The sequence below is a fragment of the Capra hircus genome, chromosome 14 (genome assembly GCF_001704415.2).
Source record: "Capra hircus breed San Clemente chromosome 14, ASM170441v1, whole genome shotgun sequence".
Lineage (NCBI taxonomy): Eukaryota > Metazoa > Chordata > Mammalia > Artiodactyla > Bovidae > Capra > Capra hircus.
The window spans coordinates 15,983,884-15,997,230 of record NC_030821.1 but is presented as its reverse complement, the minus strand read 5'-3'; the positions used below and the strand labels follow the sequence as shown (position 1 = coordinate 15,997,230).

Genomic DNA, 13,347 nt, shown 5'->3' with positions numbered 1-13,347 from the left:
TCTCTTTTACTTCCTTATTACAACGGTTAGAACCTTAGTTGCTCAGTTGTACCTAACTCTTCGTGACCCCATGGACTATACAGTCCATGGAATTCTCCAGGCCAGAATACTGGCAAGGGTAGCCTTTCCCTTCTCCAGGGAATCTTCCCAACCCAGGGATCCAACCCAGGTCTCTGGCATTGCAGGCGAATTCTTTACCAGCTGAGCCACAAGAGAAGCCCTCAGAACCTTACAGGCTGTGCTAAATAGAAGTGGTGAGAGTGGGTATCCTGTTTTACTCCTCATCTAATAAGGAAATCAATCTTTCACCAGTCAGCATGACGTTAGCGGATAATTTTTTCGCTGATGCACTTTATCAGACTGAGGCAGTTCTTTCCAATCCTAGTTTGCTGCGAGTCTTTCTGTTTCTTTTAATCACAAATGAGTGTCAGATCTTGTCTAGAGCTCTTTCTGTATATACTGAATTGGATCAGTTTCTGCTTTTTGTATGCTGATATTTTAAATTTCATTAATCAAGCTTTGAATGTTAAGTCATCCTTGAATTCCTGGGATAAATCTCAGGAAGTATTATCCTCTTCATATATTGTGGAATTTGCTAAAAACAAAGATCTTTTGCATGTATTTCATGAAGGATATTTGTGTCATTTTCTTTTCTTATAATGTCCCTTTCTGGGTTTGGTATCATGCAGGCCTTATAGAATAAGTTGAAGAATGATCCTTTCTCTCCCATTTTCTGGAAGAATTTGTATAAAACTGGCATTAGTTCTTCCTCAAATGGGTATAAATTGGTAGAACTTACCAGTTAAGTCAGCTAGCCCTGGAATTTTCTTTGTAGGAAGGTTTATAAGTTCAATTTCTTTTACTAGAGAGAGGCCTATTCAGATGACCTATTTCTTCCTGAGTTCACTTTAGAAGTTTGTGAATCCAACAACATGTAAAAAAGATTATACACCATGACCAAGTTGGATTCATCTCAGAGTCACAAGGATGGCTCAGCACACACAAACCAATCAATATGATACACCACATCAACAAAAGAAAAGTAAAAAATCACATGATCATCTCCGCAGATGCAGAAAAAGCATTTGATGAAATTCAACATTCATTCACGATTAAAAACTCTTACCAAAGTGATTACAGAGGCTATTTATGACAAACCCGCAGCTGACATAATACTCAATGGTGAAAAGCTGAAAACCTTCCCACTAATATCTGGAACTAGACAAGGATGCCCATTTTCACCACTTCTATTGAACATAATACTGGAAGTCCTAGCCACAGCTACCAGAAAAGAAAAAGAAACGAAAAGTATCCAAATTGGAAGGGAAGAGGCAAAATTGTCCTGATATGCAGATAACATAATACTATATATTTAAAAACCTAAAAACTCCACACAAAAACTAACGGAACTGATAAATTCAGCAAGGTAGTAGGATACAAGATTAACATACAGAAACTGGTTTTATTTCTTTACAGTAACAATGAAATGTCCAAAAGGGAAAGGAAGAGGGCAATTCCTTTTAAAAAGTTGTCTTCTGGCCTCCACAGTTTTTGATGATAAGTCACCAATCATTAAAATTGCTTTTTATCACACACACAGAAAAAAAAAACAAAAGCCTCCAGAAAGGAAGGCAGATGCCTTGATTTTAGCCTGGTGAGACTATGTTCTACTTCTGACCTATAGAACTATGAGATAATAAATTTGTGCTATTCTAAGATGCAAGAAAAAAAAAGGAATTACATCAAAAAAAGGTAAAATACTTGGAATAAACCTGACCAAGGAGGCGGAAGATTCATATGCTGAGAACTATAAAACACTGTTACAGGAAACTGAAGATGACTTAAAGAAATGAAAAAATATCCCATTTCTATTGGATCAGAAGAATTAATATTGTTAAGATAGCCATACTACTAAAAGCAATTTACAGATTTAATATGATCCCCACCAAATTACTCATGATATTTTTCACAGAACTAGAACAAATAAACCTAAAATTTATATGGAAGCATAAAGATTCCTAAGCAATCCTGAGGAAAAAGAACAAAGCAGAAGACATAAGACTTCAGAAAACAACTATAAAGCTACCGTAATCAAAACAGTGGTCAAGTGGTTAAGACCCTGCGCTCCCAATGCACGGGGCTTGGGTTCAATCCCTGGTCAGGGAACTAGATCCCACATGCCTCAACTAAAGATCACATGCTGCAACTAAAGATCCTGCATGCTACAATTAAAGATCCCATACACCACAACAAAGATTGAAGATCCCATGTGCTACAACTAAGACCCAGAATAGCCAAATAAATAAATTAATTAAAATAAAATATTTCTAAAAATCAGCATGGTATTAGCACAAAAACAGACATATGGGTCAATGGAACAGAATAGATGGCTCAGAAATAAACATGCATACCTATGGACAAAGGAGGTAAGAATTATACAATGGGAAAAAGACAGTCTCTTCAGCAAGTAGTGTTGGGAACATTGGACAGCCGCACATTCATCAGTGAAGTTAGAACATATCCTTACACGATACACAATAGTAACCTCAAAAATAGCTTCAAGACTTAAATACAAGACAAGACATCATAAAAGTTCTAGAAGACAACATAGGCAAAACATTCTCTGACATAAATCATATCAATGTCAATCTCCCAAGGCAACAGAAATGAAAGCAAATATGAACAAATGGGACCTAATCAAACTTATAAACTTTTGTACAGCAAAGGAACCATAAATGACATTAGAAGAAAACCTATGGACTGGGAGAAAAAAATATTTGCAAATGATGCGACCGACAAGGGCTTAATTTCCAAAATATACAAACAGCTCACACAACTCAATAACAAAAAACAATCAACCCAATAAAAAAATTGGCAGAAGACCCAAATAGACATCAGGGGCTTCCTGGGTGGTGCTAGTGGTAAAGAACTCGCCTGCCAATGTAGGAGACGTAAGAGATGTAGGTTTGATCCCTAGGTTGGAAAGATTCTCTAGAAGAGGGCACGGCCACCAACTCCGGTATTCTTGCCTGGAGAATCCCATGGACAAGAGTCGGACACTACTAAAGTGGCTTAGCACGGATACATGCAGATAGACATTTCTCCAAAGAGAACATACAGATGACCAACGTCATTAATTATCAGAGAAATGGAAATCAAAACTACAATGCAGTACCAGCTCACTGTTAAAAAGTCTACAAATAACAAATGCCAGACAGGGTGTGGAGAAAAGGGAATCCTCTTACACTGTTGGTGAGAATGTAAACTGATGTGGCCACTATGGAAAACAATATGAAGGTTCCTCAAAAAACTAAAATTAAAGTTGCCATAGGATCCAGCAATCCCACTCCTGGACACACATCCAAATGAAACTATATTTCAAAGAGATACGTGCACTCCAAAGTTCATAGCAGCACTATTTACAATAGCCAAGACATGGAAACAGTCTACATGTCCACTGACAGATGAATGAATAAAGATACGGTATATATACACACAGTGGAATATTCAGTTCAGTTCAGTCGCTCAGTCGTGTCTGACTCTTTGCAACCCCATGAATTGCAGCACGCCAGGCCTCCCTGTCCATTACCAACTCCCAGAGTTCACACAGACTCACGTCCATCGAGTCAGTGATGCCATCCAGCCATCTCATCCTCTGTCGTCCCCTTCTCCTCCTGCCCCCAATCCCTCCCAGCATCAGAGTCTTTTCCAATGAGTCAGCTCTTCGCATGAGGTGGCCAAAGTACTGGAGTTTCAGCTTGAGCATCATTCCTTCCAAAGAAATCCCAGGGCTGATCTCCTTCAGAATGGATTGGTTGGATCTCCTTGGAGTCCAAGGGACTCTTACTTGGCCATAAAAAAGAGTGAAATAATGCCATTTGCAGTTACATAGATGGATCTACAGACTATCATACTAAGAAGAGCCAGAAAGAGAAAGACAAAAACCATGTATCACTTTATACGTGGAATTTTAAGTATGACAAGGGGAACCTATCTGTGAAACAAAAGACTCACAGACACAGAGAACAGACTTGTTGCCAAGGGGGAGGGAGTGCAGGGGAGGATGCCTTGGAAGTTTGGGGTTAGCAGATGCACACTATTGTCTGTAGACAGGACACACAACAGGCCCTACTGTATGGCACAGGGAACTACATTCAGTATCGTATAATAAACCGCAATGGAAAAGAAAAAATGAGCAGTTTGGGTCTTTCAAGGAATTTGTCTATTTAATGTAAGTTGCTGAAGTTACTGGCATAAATTTGTTCACTGATTGCTCTTATTATCCTTTCAATGTTTATAGGATCTATAGTGATGTCCCACTCTCTCAATCCCGATGCTGGAAATCTGTGTCTTCTCTCTTTCCTGCCCCCTGACCAGTCTGGCTACAGATTAATCAATTTTACTAAATCTCAAAAAACCACTGTTTGATTTTACTGGTTTTCTCCGTTGGTTATCCATCATCTATTTCTTTAATTTCAGCTCAGATATTTATTTCCTTTCTTTTGCACATCAATTAATTTATGTGAAAAAGTGTTAACCTCACTATTCATTAACTCATTCACTTATTCATTTAATAAATATTCTCTGAACATCTACCATAGGTCAGGCACTGGAATCAGCAGTGGGCAAAAAGGTACAGTCCTTTTCCTCATAGAGCTAATAGGAGTCACTTATAATTTCTTATGATGGAACAGATTGTTCATTAATCAAATGACATCAATGAATAAACATTTATAAATTGAACATACATAGTTTTATGAAACAGTGATAACTAAAGACTTACTAAATAAAGTGATGAGAACTAGTAAGTCAGCAAAAAAATTTTACAGGCAATTTTATGGTATAGCATAAAAATTGGTACAAGGGTTTTGGAAAATAATTTTGTAATATACATCAAAAGCCTTAAAAGTGTTAATAGCCTTTGACTCAATACATTTCCTTTCATGCTTTGTTCCTAAGAAAATGAACAGAAATGCAAAGATTTATAGTCAAGAACATTTATCACAATACAATTTGAATAGGTAAAAAAGTGCTGTATAAACTGTGAAACATACATATGATATTATACAGACATTAAAATGGTTTTGATAAAGTTTAAACAACACAGGAAAATGCTCATGATTTTATGTTACACTGTGCTTAGTTGCTCAGCCGTGTCTGACTCTTCGTGACCCCATGGACTGTAGCCCACCAGGCTCTTCTGTCCATGGGGACTCTTCGGGCAAGAATACTCGAGTGGGTTGCCACACCCTCCTCCAGGGGATCTTCCCAACCCAGGGATTGAACCCAGGTCTCTTGCATTGTGGGCAGATTCTTTACTGTCTAAGCCACCAAGGAAGCCCTTTATGTTACACTATATGATCTCAACTCTATAAAAATATGTACATATGCATTAAAAAGAAAGACCAGGAGGAATGCAGCAAATCAGTATTAAACAATGGTTATTGGTGGGTGACAAGAGTACAGATCATTTCATTTCATGCACTTTCATTTCTATACTATTCAGTTTTCTACAATGAATCTATATTACTTTTGCAATTAGAAAAAGGTTAAAAATAAATATATACATACATAATCATGAACTAGTTGCTATGGATAATGGAAGTAAAATAGAATAAAGAACAATGTGGGAGGTGCCCAGTGTTTGGAGAAGAAAATAATCAGAGAACCTGCTGGGAACAATATGTGTTGCTTTCGATGTCTATATCAGACATACAAGACACAGGCAAACAAAGTCAGTTTGTTTGGGAAGTGACTATGAGCTTCCAGGTAATGCAGGAATTTGGGGAGATGGGAAGCAAATGGATAACTATGAAGAGGGCAAGCTATATGCTCCACGGACCACACCATCTGCCTCACCATCTCTCACTCTGTTCGAGTCGCGTGGACTTCCCTGCTGTTCCTGAACACTGCCTGGCATCAGTTTCGGCCTCAGGACCCTTGCACCGGTGCTGTGTTTCCTCTGCTTCAAAAGTCTCCTCCTTCTCTCACCTCCTTCAAGCCTTTGATCAAATGGGACTTTCTTGTTGCGATCTGTAATCCTCTGTCACTCTGCCCCAATAGAATGTATGCTCCATAAGAACAGGAGGTCCTTGGTCTGTTATATTCACTGCATTCCCAGTGTCTACAAAACTATCTAGGATATAGTAGGTGAACAATAGGTATTTGTTGAATAAATAAATGGTTATTGGTATTACTCTTAATGAAGTGCTTTCTGAAAGTTTAGATGTGTAAACATTGCCCACTAAGAACTAACAAGGAGTCAGTAAGAGTAGAAGACAGCTCATGGATCCTCCTTGATGCTTCTTCCTGCCAGGCTGTTTAAGCACATCCCCCCAGGAGGATCTCAGTTGAGACATTCAGCCAGTTACAAACTCAACCAATGATTCTTCCAGCACACATTTCTCCATCTGGTCTACAGGGCACAGGGATCTCTTTAGCAAACCCATAGACTGTCTATTAGAGTCTAGATAGTGGCTCCCACATTTTCTATGCCTGGCTAGTCTACTAAATGAAATGAAATTATTCTGCTACGACTCATTCTTAGTGACCAAGAAAATGTGAGATGCTTAATTTGATCTGTTGGTCTCTAAGTGCAAGAAAGTGGTGATCAGCTCAATGTAAGGACTCACTTTCTAAGAGGCAGAGCTGTACAAAGTGGAACGCACTACAAGGGGTGTAGTGAGTGTCCTGTCACTGGGGGTATTCAAGTGGAGGCTGGATGATGACATGCTGAGGATATTGTAGGATGGGTGGTTGGGCTAGAAGTAGGTTGAACCTGAAGGCCTCTTCCGATTGGGTCATTTTTTAAAAAATCATTTATTTTCTTTTCCATTATAGTTTAACACAGGATATTAAAGAGTTCCCTGTGCTATACACAAGAACTTTGCTGTGTATCCGTTCTATATATAATAGTTTGCATCTGCTAGTCACAGACTCACAACACACCCCTCCCCAGCCCTCCCTCCCCCTTGGCAACCATAACTCTGTTCTCTGTATCTGTGAGCCTGTTTCTATAGATAAGGTCATTTGTGTCGTATTTCAGATTCCACATATAACTGCTCTCATGTGGTATGTATCTTTCCATTTCTGACTTACTGCCCTAGGTCCACCCATCTTGCTGCGAGTGGCGTTCTTTCTTTCTCTCTTATGGCTGAGAAATACTCCATCGTACACATGCACCTCATCTTCTTTATCCATTCATCTGTCGATGGACAGTTAGGTTGTTTCAACATCCTGGCTATTGTGAATACATGAACATAGACGTGCATGTATCTTTAAGAATTATAGTTGTGTTTGGATATATGTCCAGGAGTGGGATTGCTAGATCATACGGCAACTCTCTTTCTACCAAGAGTCTTTGATTCATGCACACAGGTCTCACGCTGTAGACTGTAGGAAGTGGCATGTTGCAGAGTCTAAGTGGCACGTTGCAGACGGCAGGAAGATACTGGGGCTCAGCAGGTTAATGAAAAGCTGTCCAGGAAACTCAAACACTGATCTCTTCTATTTCATCGACCGTATAATGTGCCTGTGTGCTCAGCTGCGTCCGCTTCTTTGTGATCCTGTGGACTGTAGTCTGCCAGACTCCCAGGAAGATTCCACGTGGCATGGAGCAGCTAAGCCCGTGGGCCACAACTATTGAGCCTCTGCTCTAGAGCCTGGGAGCCACAGCTACTGAAGCCTGCAAGCCTAGAGCCTCTGCTCTGCAACGAGAGAGGCCACTGCAATGAGAAGCCCTCGGACCACAGCTGGAGAGGAACTCCTGCTCTCTGCAACTAGAGAAAGGTCCACACAGCAACGAAGACCCAGCACAGGGCCTTCTACACAAATATTTATGTATTTTAAAACACACAAAGAGTTTTTAAAAAGTGATTCTCAGGGGCAAGGGATGGGGAAAGTGGAGGAGGGGCAAATTACTCTTCAATGGACGCAGTTTCAATTTAGGGAGATGAAAAGTTCTGGAGCTAGATGATGGTAATGGTTGTAGGAATGCATTTGATGCCACTGAACTGCACACTTAAAAATGGTTACAATGATAAATCTCATATTATGTATATTTTACTACAATAAAAAAAGTCTTGCCAATATTTTGCAGATTGACGGCACCTGCATATTTATAGCCTTCTCCCGTCTAGAAAATATTCAGATAGATTTGTATGGGATGCTTTAGGGTAAGGAACTGATATAAAAGGTGGTGCTTTTTTGAACGCTACTTACGTATTTTAATTATATGATTTGATCAGGAACATAAAGCTCTATTATGTACATTCTGGCTTCATCATAAATTAATCATGCTTGGTATATTATTAGATTGACTAGTCTACTTTTTCTAGACAGTAATTGCACACTTACTAATTGGATTAGCTTTCAAATATATTTCTGATTAAAAATAGAGACTCAAAATTAAAGAACTAAGTTTTTCTTTTATTTCATTTTTTGCAAGTTAATGAGGAATGGAAAGCGATTGTTTTAAATCTCTCAACATCACAGCAGTGGCCAGGCTCTGGCTTGGCTGGACGGCAACGCGACACCTCATGAATCACCAACAGGACTCCTGCCTTGATATCTGAGCTCCCACCTCCATCCTGTGTCTGTCCTCTTAACCATTCCTGTTTCTCAGCTTGCGTTCCTGTTTTTCTCACAGATCTGGAACATTCCCAGGTGTCTCGGTTCTTACAATCGAACTGCCTGTCGCCCACGCTTACAGCGCCCCGTGTCCTCTGGGGGCCTCTGCTCCCGTGCCAGTCCCCTCCCCAGGTCGGGCTCCCTGCCCTGCCCCAAGCACAGCAAGAAGGGGACCCTTCTAGGGGACAAGTCTACCACAGGCTGACTGCCTAGCTACTCTTCTCGGCCCACACACGCGGGTGGTCCCCTTCTGGGTCTTGACTCCAACAAGGCCGAGAGACAGCTGACCTGCCGGCCTCTGCGTCTAGCCGGTGAGACCTCCCAGCCAGACAGTGCCTGCCACCCTCCCCACCGCACCTGACTTTCAGCCGAATGCCTCTCCCAGGCTCCCTGCACTGTGCTGTCTACTTCTGGGGCCTCCTTGTTTCTGCTCCCCTGGGGCCTGTCATTCTCCACATCCTGGGAGATTCTGGGCTACGGAACATGCTGATGGTGAGGCTCTGGGACCAGGGGCTGGGGTGAGGTCAGGCGAGCCTGGCCCGGGAAGGTGTTCTGTAGGGGCAGGAAGGAGACTGGATGGCATCTGTGCCTTCCTCCGGGCCTCATCCCAGGGTGGCAGCAGCGTCCCCACCTCTTCTAATCCAGCTGGCCTCCTCCTTCCCTTAACTCCTGCCAAGAGTCTTGTCTGCATCACCCTGGGCGCTTTCAGTCATGTAACACCTTGCCGGTGACTGAGCTGCTCCGCCTGGCTTGTGTTCCCAACCAACCTCCAGTGGAAGTCTTGAATTTTGAATTTTTTATGCCCTATTAAACAGAGCCCAGGCATGTGGTATATGCTCGGTTCAGTTCAGTCGCTCAGTTGTGTCTGACTCTTTGCAACCCCATGGGCTGCAGCACGCCAGGCCTCCCTGTCCATCACCAACTCCCAGAGCTTGCTCAAACTCATGTCCATCGAGTCGGTGATGCCATCCAACCATCTCATCCTCTGTCATCCCCTTCTTCTGCCTTCAATCTTTCCCAGCATCAGGGTCTTTTCCAATGAGACGATTCTTCAAATCAGGGGGCCAAAGTATCGGAGTTTTAGCGTCAGCACCAGTCCTTCCAATGAATATTCAAGTATATGCTCAGTAAGTCCCGATTTAAAGTCTTTGAAGCCAGTATCATGCCTTAAAAGAATTGCTTGGCACCAGGTCATGAGCTAAATGGTTTAGAGGAATTCTCTCATTTAGTCTTCAAGACAACACTACAAAATAGGTGGTAATACCTTCCCTATATCAGTTGAGGCAACTGAGGCATCAACGACTTGCCCAAGATCACCTAGCAAAAACAGATGATCTGGGGTTGGAAGTGCCCTTGGTGCCAATGGCCTCCACTTTGATGGACAGAACTGACTCATCAGCCCAGCAACCACAACTCCCTGAATGCTACCGTGGCCTAGGCTGCTGGCTCATAGCTTCACAAAGGACGGGAGACTAGGGACAGCCCAGTCCATTCACACAGTCATTGATTGTTTCAATAAGCAACTGTAAGCCAGTCAGGTGCCAGGCGTGGCACTGAGTCTGTCTGGCTGATATTTTTGCACATCTTACCTCCTCCCAGCCACCTCCACCTCACTCTTCTCACCTGGTGAAGGATGGCTCTGCCTTCAAGACTCAGCCAAGATATCTTCTCTAGGAAGGACCTGGCCTTCTTCATTGCTACCGGCATGTGGTTTGGGCTCCAGAAATCCATGCTTTGACTTCCTGTGTCCCTTATAGTTCCATCCTCCTCCTCTGATGCCAGCTCTGATGTTTGTTTGAGATGTAGGGATTGAAGGGCCACCAGTCTTCTCAGGGGGCTCAGTGGTAAAGAATCAACCTGCTAATGCAGGAGACTCAGGTTCAATTCCTGGGTCAGGAAGAGCCCCTAAAGAAGAAAATGGCAACCCACTCCAGAGGAGTGGAGCCTGGCAGGCTACAGTCCATGGTGCTGCAAAATAGTCGGACATGATTGTGAGACTGAGCGTGTGACAGGCACGGGGGCTGAGCAAGGTGATGGTCCAGGAGTTTGGGAGGATGCTTTTTCAAACTGTGCAGGCACATCCTGCTTTACATAATACATGTTTTTAGAAAGGTGGTCGCTACATGACCTTTTTATGAATTGAAATTTTGTTTTCCAGTTGATGTATGCTTCAGAGGTGACATTCTAAATTGCTGTTAAACTTCACTTTTAAAAAATACTGGGTCCTGATCCATTAAAAACAAACTTCTCTCAAGTGAACTTTTCTATAGCATGATGATTATCTATATACAATCCCTTGAATGTTCTGACATAGCTTCACATTCAAAAACATTCTTTTGGAATCCTTTGGCAAAATGAGTGACGACCCTCCGTTTATAAATTGGTCCCATATGGGGAGGTCAGATTAATTGTGAGGTGGATGCATATGCTTGCATGCTCAGTCGCTTCAGCTGTCTCCAATGCTGCGATCCCATGGATTGTAGCCCACCAGGCTCCTCTGTCCATGGGATTTTCCAGGCAAGAGTACTGGAGTGGGGTGCCATTGCCTTCTCTGGTGGATGTGTATTGTTGGAATCAAATAGAACTAAAGAGCTTAAACAAAGACTGAGCAGCTTCACTGCAAAATGCCCTCCACCTACCCCTCCCCCACCCAGGGGCAACCGCAGTCAACTCCTTCTGGCTCGGAGATTTTCCTCTACTTGTGTGAAGTCCGAGCTGAAGCCCACAAGCCACAGAGCCTCAGTGAAAGAATTTCTCAAGGCCTGTTAATACTGGTGGGCACAGCCAGGCTGAGCCAGCATGAAGTAATACCATCTGATCGCCAGCATCCTCTGCAAATGCCGGAGGGGCGCTCCCACATGTGGCCTCTGATAACAGATACATACCATTGTCAGATGCTGGGAAGGGTGACATTGAGCTCGACTGGGCTGTGGTCTTAGGACAAGTGAAGAAAGGCTTGACAGAGGAGGAACAGGGGCAGAAGGCGTAAGGTCCCCCAACTCCAGCACAAAATCCTATGCTACTCTTTGCCTGGAAGATTTCCACGGCTGGGCTGCCTAGCAACAGCAATCAAAATGTGCATGTAACTTACTTGCGCACGTTTTCTTATCTGGCTTAAGAGCAAATCCTTTCGGGCACCGGCAAAGGTAGGAGCCGTCGGCATTTACACACTCGTGTTCACATCCGTGGTTTTCTGAGGCGCAGTAGTCCACAGCTGTAGAGATGAAAACACAGAGTTTAGGTAGAAACACAAACAGAGGTTAAGGGCATGGTAGATTGGAAGCATACCTGCAACAAATATAAGCAAGGATGAATACCGCTGCCCCCAAAAGAAGATGGATAAATAAACATGAAACTAAAACATCCCCCTTGAGAAAAAAATCAGGAGTCAGGATCAGACAATTCATACCAGAAAGTACTAAAGAACATAAGAACAATTGAAAGCACGGAGTCCTAACCACTGGGCTGCCAGGGAATTCCCTGCTGCTGCTGCTGAGTCGCTTCAGTCGTGTCCGACTCTGTGCGACCCCGTAGACGCCAGCCCACCAGGCTCCCCCGTCCCTGGGATTCTCCAGGCAAGAACACTGGAGTGGGGCGCCATTGCCTTCTTCTAGGGAATTCCCTAACAATTGTATTTAAAAGTTAAAGAAATGCAAAGCAAAATAATCACAAGGCAAACTTAGTAAACTGCAAAAGTAAAGACAAGATAAAACCCAGCGGTGGCGAGGCAGCAGGGAAACAGAGTCAGACTTACTTAAAGTGGGTGGCATTATAAACCGATAAAAACTCTTCTGGAAGGACATTTGACAATATTCACTCTGGAACTGTGACCCCAAAACATAATTGAAAAAAAGGGGTAAATTAATAATATGAAATAAGCTATTTATAGCAGTATCATTCACAAGTGACCAAAAAATTCTGAAAAATAAGATGAACACTTAATAAGGATAAATGGTTTAGTAGTTTATGAGAAAATACACCAGCCTCTTTACTCATTAATCCTGCAAATATTCACTGTCTGCCTACTCTGGGCCCCACCTTATATTCAGTGCTAAAATAGAAGAAATAACAAAACAGATGAAAACTCCAGTCCTTGAGAAGCTTACATTTGGATGCTGGTGGTAGATAAAAAAGAAAATAAGTAAGTAAAGAACACAGCCTGTGAGAAGGTAGAGAGTGTTTTGGAGAAAAGTAAAATGGTGAAAAGGAAAAGAGGCTGTCTGGGGGTAAGAGAAAGGGTGTGATGTAACAGCAGTGGTGAGGAAAGGCCCACCAGGAAGGTGGCAGGTGGTAGAGCCAGGAGGATGACTGGGAGGGAGCACCGACTGGGAGGGAGCACCCCGGGCAAAGGGAACGACAGCAGGGGCAAAGGCCCAGAGATGGCAACACCCCTGTGAGCTGGAGAATGAGCGAGGAGGCCAGCGTCTCTGGGGCAGAGAGACTGCAGGTCAGGAGGGCCTGCAGGGCCGTTGCCAGGACTTTGGCTTTTACTCTGGGTGAGCAGGGAGAAACACCTCAGGGGGAGGGTTCTGAACAAAGAAATCGAGACGCACCAATAGCATCAGGTGGGACTGGAACACCAGCTGGGGGCTTCCCTGGTGGTCCAGTGGTTAAGAATTTGCCTTCCAGTGCAGGAGATGTGGGTTCATCTCTGGGGGGACGACTAACATCCCACATGTGTGCGAGTGCTAAGTCACTTCAGTCGTGTCTGACTCTCTG

General features: G+C 43.0%; 1 protein-coding gene across 7 annotated transcripts in view; it reads right to left on the bottom strand.

The window, feature by feature from the left end:
• MATN2 (matrilin 2) overlaps positions 1-13,347 on the bottom strand; it is a 169,488-nt gene that overhangs the window by 44,373 nt on the left and 111,768 nt on the right. For all 7 annotated transcript variants that reach the window (XM_018058266.1, XM_018058268.1, XM_018058270.1 and 4 more), the window contains one exon: positions 11,720-11,842. In XM_018058266.1, the coding sequence (XP_017913755.1) occupies positions 11,720-11,842 (123 nt within the window). The remainder of the gene's footprint in view (positions 1-11,719; positions 11,843-13,347) is intronic.